Raw genomic sequence first — 12,909 nt, forward strand, 5'->3', positions numbered from 1 at the left:
GAACAAGAACTTAAAGATATCTACTTTGTGTCTGTTCAAAATGCTTTGTTTTTTAAACTGGTGTCAGTGGCAAGATGTAGCAATCATTAAGCCACAAAGAGTCTGGGAATTTAGGTAGTAGATGAATGGTCTGGAGTTGTCTTAGTGAAGGAATAAAATGTGAAAAAATATATGGAAAATGAAGGTGAGGAAGTGATTGAGCATAGCAGGCATCAGGTTCTTTTTGTACATTACCTTAAAATGTTTTGGCAAAGGCAAATTGCTCTTCTCAAGAAAACTTAAAAACAGGGCAAGTATGTGCATTCCGATTATACCATGAGTGACGAATGTAGGTAAGCTATGGACACATGCATATTAAATATGTATTTTTTGCAGATATATTAATAATTTTCACATTTTATGGAATTTGGAATTTTTTCAGTTTATTTTACTGGACTATCATTTGCTATTGAGATGTTGCTACAGTTAAAAAAGGTAAAAAATACAGAATTCATAAATACATAAACAACTTGAGAAAACCTCCTTTTGACTTCTTTATAGCACACAGTAAATAATGGTTTTATACTTAAATGGTTGTAGCTTTTATTACCTGATTTGGAAAGCTATGTCTGAAAACCATGGCAATTTTATTACACAGCATTAACAATAACTTACACAGACTCCTAGGACTCTTCCTTTTCCCTCCTACTGAGCTTTCACTCTGCAATGTATAGTCACGTGATTTCCAACATTTCACTCCCTTCAAATGCTTACTAGTTTTAAAAGCTATTGGTTTGCTGTAGGCCATTCCTTTTTTTTGTCTTGACACCTGTTACTGAAATGTAAATATAGTACAAATAAAAAAATAGATTTTTTGCCAGTCAAGGTGATTACGCTTTAGGGATCCCGTACTGCTACTCTAGTACTTCCCTCATGTTCCTACACCACTTGACTCTGTGCCTTTGCTGTGAGTAGATTCCCTTCCTCCATTGTCTTTTTCTTTTCTGATTTTCAGAGGTGTAAATCTGGGTTCAGTTCAATGCCCCACACCAGAATCGGGTAGGCTGATAAAGTAATGCATGTTGTCTTGGAGCTCATGTTTTTTCCAGATTCTGATCCATGCTCAGAGGTAGGATGAAAGGGACTGAATCTTCACTGTACTGCAGGACAGGAGACGCCAGCAAGGGACCGTCCCAGAGCACACGGGCTCTGAATGCACCCGCGACTACTACTATAAACCAACGTGGTTGTGTTTGCGGCTTCTCTCCGGGAGGCAGTGTGACGCACCGAGGGAGCCAAGCTAGCCAGGTGCAGTAATGAAGCTTCTAGGTAAGTCACCTTCTAAAGCAGTGCAGCCCGCTAGTACGAATCCGCCTCTGCAGACGTGAAGACCGAGCTCTGGCAGTTGGAGTCAGGTGCACGGGCTCACCGGAGCTGAAGGACAGCAACAGCGCCAGTAGGCGAGCGGGCAGACGCTTTTCCCGCCACCGCCTGCTGCCCAGTGGCGCACAGGAAGGCGCAAGCGCAAAACCCTCTCCACCCTCAGCAGCGAGGCGGAGCAGCGGCGGCGGGAAAGGCGGTGCGCGCCCGGAGGGCGGGGCTCTGCTCAGGGATGTTACAACTCGTCGGGGTTAGCGCGGCGCCATTTTGAATTGGCTGGGGGGTGGGGGTCGTGGGTGCTGAAGCGGGCTCCGCGTCCCTTGAGAAAAACAGCGAGAAGGGCGTGAGGTCTGAGTATGGCGGCAAATAGGAACTTGAAGCAAGTGCGGATCGAGAATAGCTCCCCGGCTGCGCCGCTGGGCATGGTGGGGGGGGGGTGGCGGCAACCTAAAGGGATTGCGGGGCCTAGAAACGGAGAGTGAGGCAGCGGCGGCCATGGCGCTAGTGCCGAGCAAAGAAGGTGGAGATGAAGAGCAGGAGGGTGGCTTCACCATCGATATCAAAAGCTTTCTCAAACCTGGCGAGAAGAGCTACACGCAGCGCTGCCGCCTGTTCGTGGGGAATCTGCCTACCGATATCACCGAGGAAGATTTCAAGCGCCTCTTCGAGCGCTATGGGGAGCCTAGCGAAGTCTTCATCAATCGGGACCGCGGCTTCGGCTTCATTCGCTTGGTGAGGATTCGCGCGAGCCTGTGGCGGCCCCGTAACCCATGGGCTCCCTTTGCAAGCAGGAGACTGCTGTTTGCTGCCCCCCGACTCCCCCGGTCTGTCCTTGTTGGGCGAGTGTAAGAAAAAGTAGCTGCCCCTCGTTCTTTCTCCTTGGTACTAGCGCTGTTTCCTCAGCTTTCTTATCCTCCTTCCCCCTCCCCTCTTTCCCTCCGTGCATCCAAGCCAGAGGCCAGCATCGTCAGCAGCCTTCCTAGTCCCTCACGGGTAGGGGCGCACCTCTGCGCACCGCTCCGCTGCTTGCAGGGCCCCGCCGCCCGTTACCGTTTACGTGCGGTTACCACGGGTACTCCCGCAGGCTGCGTTAGTCTCCAGCGAATGGAGGATACTGCTGCGCGATCTGCTTTGTTCGTGTAATACGTGTATAAAGGCTTCTCTTATTTTAAATCTGGGAGAATCTACCGTACTTTAGGACGAGAAAAAAAAAACTTAGTTGCGGAAACAAATTTCATCCTGTACAGTTTATCAGTGTAGGTTTGCTCTGTTAAAACACAGTTTTAAAAACGGGACAGGGTTGTTTCGAAGTAACACTGCTCGCACATCGTGAAAAGGGAACGTGCGATCTGAGAATTTCAAAGAAATGGAACCTTGGGTTATTTAAATTACTTGTGTTCAGATAAGACAAGATTTTTTAGGGATAATGCTGTATGCGATCAGACATAGTGAGCATCCAAAAAAGGAATCGGGTCCGTCCTCTTATGATAGATACTGTGTTTAAATGTCAATTTTTTATGCTGGATTAGTTTTCATGACAATCATGAGTAGAATGCGCTGATTTATGTCAGTAGCTGGGATATCTAAAGCTGGGAGTAGCTTTAGAATGCTTTGGGTATCTCTAGTGACGATTTTTCTATATATTTGACTGGTTAGAATTTTTTCTTTTTGGTTGTCGTCTTAAAGATAAGTAAGTGCTTGTGGCATTTTGTCCTACATTTTTTACCCTGAGAATCTCCCAGCCTGAAATAGAAATTTTATGGAGGAAGTGCGATATATTTACATGTTATTACATGGGTTTGTATGTAATACCGGTTAGATACAGCTTTTGTTTGAACTTCCCTTTTCCATTATGTTTAGGAAGAGTATTTTTTAACACTTTACCTAGGCAGTTGAAATGTGGACAAAATGGCTATGTGCTACAGAATAATTTCATTGAATGTAAGGATTGCAGGCATCGGACTCAATGAAAATTTGATTGGGGGGAAAAATATGAGGGGAAAAAAGGCAGTTATTGATGCAGTCTGTCTCATACGTGGCTACAGAAAGCCCTGGAATGCCAGGAGAATTACCAAATAATTTAATAATTTGTTGATGAAATTTGAATTGGGCATCCATTGAGCATCAGTGGTAATGAGCAAGTGTGATATTAGGACCTTAGATCCTGTAGTGTTATCTTTAAAAATACTGTTTCCTACTATATGGAATTAGGGATTTAAAATATAAACATTCTAGTAGATAAATGTGAAAAAGTATCACATTTTCAATTTTTTTGAAAGACTATTAAGTGGCACAAATGTGTCCAACATGCGGTGAATTTAAGTCCTCTATAATATGCAACAAAATTTTTCACATTAAGAATAAATCTTAGGGGAAGACAGATGTTTGAGCTTTTTTTGTTGTGGTTTTTTTTGTGTTTTTTTTTTTTTTTCTTCAGTAAGTGGACAGGAAATTTGGGGTGTGTTTTGCTGGGGGAGAGGGAGTTAAATGACCTTAATGTTAATATGTTCAAAGGAAAAAAAAATTTCTACTCTTCTGTCTGTGTGAAAACAAAAGTTATATTATTGTCTTTGAAAATAAAATATATTAAATATTTTGTATCTTCAAAAAGGAATCTAGGACACTGGCTGAAATAGCAAAGGCTGAACTTGATGGTACTATTTTGAAGAGCAGACCACTTCGAATTCGATTTGCTACACATGGAGCTGCACTAACAGTCAAGAATCTTTCACCCGTGGTTTCTAATGAGCTGCTGGAACAAGCATTCTCTCAATTTGGGCCAGTGGAAAGAGCTGTTGTTGTAGTAGATGATCGTGGCAGAGCTACAGGAAAAGGTTTTGTAGAGTTTGCAGCAAAACCTCCAGCACGTAAAGCTCTAGAAAGATGCAGTGATGGGGCATTCTTGCTAACAACGTAAGTTCACAGGCTTTTGTTTGCATTTATGTGAGTATATATTTCTGATGTGAAAAAAATCTGTGTTAATGAGTATTCCCTAGTTCATATTTTAAAATTATGAAAGCCATGATGTGAGAAATAGAGGTGTTTTACATTAATACCTGAAATACTTCAGATTATGGTGTTTTCTGCTTACTGTTTTTAAGCATTGTACTTACCATGTAAGAGTGATAGAACCATTTTGCTATTCTATCTCTATATAATAGGAATTTTTCTAGTGACACTTGATTTTTGCAGTCTTCCTGATCCAAGTAACACTGTGACAAAATAGATAGCAAAAAAGTATGCTACATTGCTGGTATTTCTGTAAACTCAGGAAAGTCTTCCCCTGTTTATTTTTATCTCAGAAGCTTTATTTGTAGCTTGAAAGACCTCAAGTACTCCTGGTTTTGGTTTTTTCTTGTTTGGTTGGTTGGGTTTTTTGTGTGGGTTTTTTTTGGTTTTTTTAATAAAATGCTTAGTTTCTGCAGAAGCTTATGGCAATGATATTTGTAAAACTAAAACTTACTTCAAGGGCAAGTAGGCTTGCAAATTATGGCAGTTCTCCCTTGTGTCTCTTATTTCTGTAGTTGTTGAAGAGAGCTATCTGCTGTGCTTTAACACATTCACTAGTGACATTTTCAGATGCTTTCTTAAGGACTGTGTGAAATGATAGATTTTTTTTTTTCCCCTCTGCTTCTGATTTGAGATTATTATTTTCTCATTTGAGATGATAAGGTTGTGGTTTCGCAGCATGAAAGCTTGCTGGAGAACTTGTAGTTCTTTTTCTCTTCCTGCCTTGGAAGGCTGTGCTTTTAATCTTTCTGATACTTCTATAAGCCACTTGCGCTTTCTAAAACAGCACAAGAATATTCAGCTGTTTTTGTTGAGTTCACATTTGGCTGGTTAAGCACGTGAAAGTGCTTTCATGGGTACTATGAATATCAGGTCCAGCAAAGGATAAGGTATGAGACAATGTCAAGGGGAGATTGTCCGTAGGAAAAGGGTCTGCAACTCATGCTTTCCATGATAGTCTGATAAATCTCATGTGCCACTGTACTTAACTTGGTGGCTACTTAGTAAATTCAATCTGAGTATGTCTTCACTGTTATCAGTAGGTGCCAGCAGTTCGTTCTTATCTGCTGGGTTTTCTTGGCATCAGTGTTTGAATGGAAGTACAGTGAGCCAAAGTATAGAGCTAATCTAGTTCAGTGTTAAGTGAATGCTCTTCGTGGCATGAGATATGTGACAGGGAAAAAGCAGGTAGGATACTGTTGGAAAACAGCGAGGGAAAACTAATGCAACCAATATGGTTGATAAACAAGCTTCAGCTTTATTGCGCAGTAACTTTTACTTATATAGTGTTTCTGTGACCACACCCCCGCGACCACACAACAACGTAATCTTTTATTGGACACCTGGTGTGTTTACCTGTAGCACAGCGAATCCCTGGTGCAGGTAGCACAGGATTATGGGCTGATCTGATTGGCCCCTCAAACATGGGCTCGGGCACGGCAAAGGGGTCACACCCCCTACCTTTTGGGAACATTCGAGAGCGTTCTACGACAGGATACGAACAAAAGTATTCCTTTTCAGCTTGATAAATTCGTTGAAGTGACCATCTAACCTTGGCCTGAGTAAATAGAGAGCATTTGGATCTTTATCTTGCTTAGGTGTCTGATGTGCTACTTGATGCACAGTTGTTAAGAAGCATAAACTTCTGCCATGATATTTTTTGATGTTTTGCTTCAGAATCTAACTTTTAGCTAAGAAATTAGCTGATCGTAAGAAAATCTTTCAATTCATGGCCTAAATATATAAAAACTAGACATTTGAGATTTAAAAGTACTGTCTTTAATCAGAATGCAAGTTATTCAGTTGCATTTAAAGAGCTGAGCTTCCAGCAATCAGATTTCTGTCTTTTGATTGTGCACTTGGTGCCCAAAGTTTTCAGATGTTGACATTGTTAAAGTAGATGTTTGGGGTTTTTTTCCCTGTGAAAAGATCTATAAAGTTAAATAAACATTTGAAGCACAATAAATAAGCACTTGCACTTTGAGGATATTGTCTCTAGCTCTTACCATTTTAAGGTGTGCGTTATAGGGTATGCTCCCAAAATTGATTCAGGAAGATTTTTACACAATTCATGATACTTTACTGCTATCCTTGTCACTGCTGTGCAATATTTGCCTCTGATTACTACAGATAATGAGAATTCAAGGAAGGTATTTTAAAAGATAAATTAGGATTCCAATTTGTGAGAATAGGTTGTTTAAATAATAGGTTTTAAATGTTTTAAGCAGAAATGCTTTTTTTAATTATCAGTGGAATATTAATGCCAAATTATCAAGCTGTTTTAATTTGTAGCATAATTTTCCAAAGTGACTTTTAATATTTATGGAAATACAAATGGGTTGTGTTGCTCCTTTTTGGGGTTGTTTGGTGCTTTTTCTATTATAATTATGGCCCTTGTGTTGCCTTACTAATGAAATCAAACAGTCCCATACTAAATATTTTGTAATTGTTTGTAGATGGTTTTCAGGGCTTTTTCATATTTAAATGCTTCATATCAAATTGTGGTTTCTAGACAGAATAGCAGTTTTGGGTGTAAAAATCATTATTTTCAAAGATAATATTGAAAAGCAGAATTCTCTGGAATTGGATGATTTAAGAATTAGCAAATATGTTACTTTTCTGAAGTGTTTAATCTGAATACTAAAATAATGTTTAATAGCTTCATTTATGATTAAGTTGAAACTGTTTTCTAGAACACCTCGACCTGTTGTTGTAGAACCAATGGAACAATTTGATGATGAAGATGGGCTCCCAGAAAAGCTAATGCAAAAAACGCAACAGTATCACAAGTAAGTTTTGTTTAGCTTTGTTTTATAAAATCTGATTTATATTACTTTGGTAAATATACATTAATTTTTATTTTTGAGTTAGTGTAAAGGGAAGCAGTATTTTGTATGAAGTGCTTTTTTGTGTTAGAGGACTAACTAGTACCCTGCTAACATTTCTGAATTATATTAAAAGTCATATTTGTTGGTTTAACATTGTGTGCATTTACATAGTGTCACCGTTTCTGGTGTATGCTGAAGTTGTTGTGCTTGTTGCCAGCCCAGATGTTATCTGCTTTGGATTGGGGTTGTGGTTTAATCCTGCTGAGCTTTGTATACCCACTGGTATGTTGTTCTCTGAGTAGCCACTAAACTATTTCTGAAGTCAGTGGGATGTAAATCTTTGCAGATTCTGCCATTCTGGTAAAATTTAGAGTGCAACATGAGAAAGTGAGTCTTGATCATGAGATGGAAGACAAGTCACATAATCTGATGCTGTTAATTTTTAATATTGAAACTTGATTGCTCTTCAGATATTATGTTGCTTGAAGCTAAAATGGTTATTCAAGTAAGGCTGTGGAATACCATTTTTAAAAAATCAGTAGAATGTTTTGGATTGGAATGGACCTTAAAGAGAATCTGGTTCCAACCCCCCCTGCCATTGGCACTAAACCAGGTTCCTCAAAACCTCATCTGGCCTGACCTTGAACACTTTCAGGAAAGGGGCATCCACAAATTCTCTTGGCAACCTGTGCCAGTGTCTCACCACTCTCACACCTAATACCTAATGTACATCTAAACTCTGTCAAATTGTTCCTTCTCATCGTACCACTACATGTCCTGGTAAAAAGTACCTCTCCAGGTTTCCTGTACATCCTCTTCAGATTCTGAAAGGCCTCAGGTCTCCCTGAGGCTTCTTTTCTCCACACTGAACAACTCCGACTCTCTCAGCCTGTCTTCATAGGAGAGGTGCTCCAGCCCTCTGATCATCTTTGTGGCCCTCCTCTGGAACTGCTCTGACATGTCCATGCCCTTACATTGGGGAACCTAGAACTGACCACAGTACTGTAAGTGGAGTTTCATGAGAGCAGAGTAGAAGGGATGAACTGCCTCCCTCAGCCTGATGGCCACATTTTTTTGGATGCAACCCAGGATACAGTAGGCTTTCTGGGTTGCAGTCACACGCTGCTGGCTCACATTGAGCTTTATATCAACAAACACCGTCAAGTCCTTGTCCCCAGGACTGTTCTCAATCCATTCTCTGTCCAACTAATAGTGCTTGGGATTGCCCTGACCCATGTGCAGGACCTTGCACCTGACCTTATGGAACTTCATGAGGTTGGCACAGGCCAATCTCCAGCCAGCCAAGCTCCCTTTGGATGGCCTCCCTTCCCTGCAATATGTTGTCCACACCACAGAGCTTGATGTCATCAGCAAAGTTGTTGAGGGTGTGCTCAGTCCTACCATCCATGTTGCCAACAAAGATGTTAAAAGCAGTGATCCTGGTACTGACCCTTGAGGAATGCCACTCATCACTGGTCTCCATTTGGATGTCAAGCTGCTGACCACTGTTCTTTAAGTGCAGCCATCCAGCCAATTCCTTATCCACAGAGTGGTCCATCCATCAAATATGTATTTTCCAATTTGGAGACCGCCATGTTGTGCAGGACAGTGGCAAACCCTTTGCACAAGTCCAGGTAGATGACAACAGTTGCTACCCTTGTCCACTGATGTGGTTACCCCATCATAGAAGGCCACCAAGTTTGTCAGTTACAATTTGCTCATGGAAAAGCCACGTTGGTTGCTGACAACCACCTCTGCAGTTTGCATGTGCCTTAGCAGAGCCTTCAGGATCAACTCCATGATCTTGCCAGTCACAGATGTGAGACTGTCCTTTTTGAAACTGGGGGTTGTTTACCTTTTTCCATTCCGTGGGAACTTGACCAGACAGACTGCAATTTCTCAAACACAACGAGTAGTGGCTTAGCAACTTAATCTGCCAATTCCCTCAGGACCCATGAATCTCTTCAGGTCCCATGGACTTTCACACCTTCAGGTTTCTTAGATGGCCTTTAACCTTATCTACCCTTACTTTGAGTAGTTCTTCCTTCTCTTAGTCCCTGCCTTTGCCTTTTGTGACATGGATGGTGTGGCTTGAGCACTTGCCGGTGAAGTCATGCAAAAAAGTCATTGAGTACTTCTGTTATGTCCATATCCTGGGTAGCCAGGTCTCCTGTTTTCTTCTGGAGAAGACTCCCATTTTCCTTAGTCTTCTATCCCTGAAATACCTATAGAAGCTTTTCTTGTTACCCTTGGTGTCCCAGGTCAGATTTAATTCTACCAGGGCTTTAGCTATCCTAACCCTGTCCCTGGCTGCTTGAAAAATTTCTCAATATTCCTCTCGGGCTACTTGTCATTGCTTTCACCTTCCTCTCCTCACTGCATTAAGGATCTTGAGCTCCACCATTATGTGGTCCCTGCAGCCAAGACTCCTGTTGATGCATAGCTGTTAGTTACAGTATTGGTGTTAGAAAATGAAGTAAAAAGTTGGCACTTTTTAGTGTTTATAGAGGTTCTGACTAATAATTCTGAGCTGTCAAGTAAGCTTTGATATTTATTTAAATAACTTTTTATGTATTGATTGTCAGCTTTAGAAGTTTAAATGTGGTTAATCTAGTGTTGTTAATCAGTATTTTGTACTGATATAAATACGAATTTTTACCTTTAAATTATACAAATCAAACAATCTTTATTTGGGCATTTTTGATGATCATACCACTTCTGTTGACAGTTAAATTAAGCTTTGGTTTCAAATGTTCTCATTTTACAGGTTGATTTAAAGTCAGATTTGCACTTCAAGTGATTGTTTGTAACTTCTTTGGCTGTTACAATATGTCCTTCTGTGCATTTTAACTGCAAAATTTTTATTAGGGAAAGAGAACAGCCTCCACGTTTTGCTCAGCCTGGAACATTTGAGTTTGAGTATGCTTCACGGTGGAAGGCTCTTGATGAGATGGAAAAGCAACAGCGTGAGCAGGTTGACAGGAACATTAGAGAAGCCAAAGAGAAACTAGAGGCAGAAATGGAAGCAGCTAGACATGAGCATCAGCTAATGCTGATGAGGCAAGGTAAAATTGGATAATCTACTAGTATTAAAATTGTTTTGTCACAGATTTTCTACTTGATTTTTAGTTCCCTCTATATGACTGCTAAATTGCAAGACTCAAGTGGATAAAGTTCAAATACGTAACACTGGAAATTATGTCAAGATTTATTGCATGAATGAAATACTAAACTGTCCTATTTTAAAATTTTAATTTAAGGGAGGTTGTGTCTACCTAAAAAAAATTCCTATCAGAAGACTGTTAGATCATAAGTCAATACAAGAACTGGCTTGATAGGCTGAATAAGTGTGTGGTGTTATTTTAAAAGGGGTTTGAACTTGTTGAGAATCAAAGTAGTGGATATATTTCAAAACTTAAATCCAGGTAACTCACACAATCTGTCTGCTGCAATTATTACTTAATATTTACTCTTAAGAAAGGACATCTTTGGTAGCATGACTTCCCTGTGTGAGACTGGTTTATTTTAAGCTTTCCTGCTGACTTAAATTACATGTTAAAAATACCTTTATGAGCTGGATCAGGGTATTCACTAAATTGGTGGAATTAGAGCACCTAAATGCTTGGGTATATATTGAATGTAAACACACAGTCTTTTAAGACATTTTCATAACTGGAAAAAATAGTAAAGAGCATATTTATTTTTCTATATTGAATTCTTAGATCTACTGCAGCTGGAAGTTGGCATTAGGAAGAAGTTTACTTAGCCTGTTTTTTCTAAACAGATTGCTTGCTTTTAGTGTGAAACCACACTGTTCACATATTATACTGAAATACAGAGCATACTAAAATATAAAACTCTTTTGGGATGCCAAATGGCTATTGCAGCACCTGAAATGACAACTATCAAGTTGTTTCTTCCGAGCAACAGCTGTTAAAGCACTTGGTTTGCATGTAAATCTCTCTCTCTATATATATCCTATAGGTCAGGAATGTTGATGTTATTGTGATATAACAGCAATACCTATAATACACAGTACAGCTCTCCTTTCTCAAGTAGACACATTTTTGATTTTGTGTATATGAGTGACTAATACTGGTAAATATGGTTAGAAATACTGTTTGGAGAAATTTACCATTGACTTAAATCTTAATATTTGACAGATAATGGTCCAGGTCTAAAATTCTTTAGTTATTTTAAATTTTTATTTATTTAATTTCTTTAATTAGGATTTATCTATCTCTTGCCTGTGTTTGATGGCAAGGTTAGGGATTACTTGTCCTGAATTACCATGCCTTAATCATACTTTAAACTGAGACAAGAAGGCAGCAGCCTGTTTACTAAGATAGAAAAGGTCCTAATGGTAAAACATGAGAACAGCTTACGTGTGTTTTGTGGATATTAAGGTTTCTTTTAAGGACACTGCGAAGGAAAAAAAAACATTTCTTTTTGTATTTGCTAAGCTACTCTTCTGTATGGAAAAGAATTACTCCTTCTGTTGAAGAGCTCCTGGAATGTGAATGGTTTTGATGCTGGTATTCCAGTGAGGAAACGTTTTTTGTAACTGTGAAGAGGGTTTTTTCTTTGGTTAATGAAGGACTTATCTTTAGTACGAAAAAGGTTGGAATTCTGTTCAGTTAATTAGGTTTCTGCCTATTCACCTGCAGATGTTTAGTTTGCTGAGCTCTAGGGGTTAGTAAAATATTCCTTCTGTTTTAATCTTGTCAACTCTCCAGCTTCAGTATGTGTGAAAATAAGGAGCTCTTTTTTTGCATTTATTTTAAGACATTAGCTGTTTGTAAATCTTGTTTATCTGAACAGTGTATCTGATGAGACATTTATGAGGTTGCATCACAGGTTTTTAAAGAAAGATCTAATTAAAGTTTTGAGGCATCAGAACCCAGAATTATTTTTTTTGTATACCTGGGGTACAAACCACAGGTTTAAACTTGTATTGAAATACTTAATCTGATACACGAAATGCAATATATTAATTGTCAGGAACTAAAAAGAAGATCAGAAGGGTGAGCTTACTGGAGTCCATATACTCCTGCAGGTGAAAGTTTTATAGAAATTGCTTTATAAAAGCTAGTAGGACTTGAACATGTTAGCTTAAGTACTCAGGTTTTTGTGGTGTGGCATTAATACTGAAGGTACAGTTAATTCTTTTGATATATTTTTCACTTTCAAGTGTCATGTTTTGACAGACTGAGTCAGAAGTAATTTGTTAAGCAGAATACCTGTTTCCATGAGTAAGTAAATTGGCATGATGTTTCTTCATATTGGTGATATGCTTCAGACGTTTGTAAATACTCTCTCATTATTAGTTTATGAAAATACTGGAAATTGTGACTGAATTTAAACAGCAGCTTTGTTCTTTAAGTTATGTGGAAACCAGGCATTGGAGTTTTTAATTTTTAGAATGTGAAAAATCAGCAGCTAGAAGCGCTTAAAAATCTTTTTGGTCTCTGTATTTCTTCCTGTAGGATTAGTTTCTGAGGTGAGAGTACATGTTCACCTTGTTCCCTGTGCTCTGCAGGAGGCGAGGATAAAATGATGACCTTGCCCTTTTTTAAGCACAAGGAAGTACAGAAACTTGTAACAGTGCTTTCTGTCTCTTAGTTTATTTCACAGCTGCTTTAATGCAGGTCTTTTCTATTCATAGAAAGGGCCTGTGTCCAACATCCAGAATTACCATCATTACAGATTTTTT

At 39.4% G+C, this 12,909-nt stretch overlaps 1 protein-coding gene across 1 annotated transcript in view; it reads left to right on the forward strand.

The window, feature by feature from the left end:
* The first annotated feature begins 1,715 nt into the window (after positions 1 to 1,715).
* PSPC1 (paraspeckle component 1) overlaps positions 1,716 to 12,909 on the forward strand; it is a 38,592-nt gene continuing 27,398 nt past the window's right edge. Inside the window, 5 exon segments of the mRNA XM_030444550.1 lie at positions 1,716 to 1,786; positions 1,788 to 2,091; positions 3,971 to 4,272; positions 7,062 to 7,157; positions 10,065 to 10,261. Coding sequence (XP_030300410.1) covers positions 1,716 to 1,786; positions 1,788 to 2,091; positions 3,971 to 4,272; positions 7,062 to 7,157; positions 10,065 to 10,261 — 970 coding nt within the window.

Source organism: Calypte anna, chromosome 1 (genome assembly GCF_003957555.1).
Source record: "Calypte anna isolate BGI_N300 chromosome 1, bCalAnn1_v1.p, whole genome shotgun sequence".
NCBI lineage: Eukaryota > Metazoa > Chordata > Aves > Apodiformes > Trochilidae > Calypte > Calypte anna.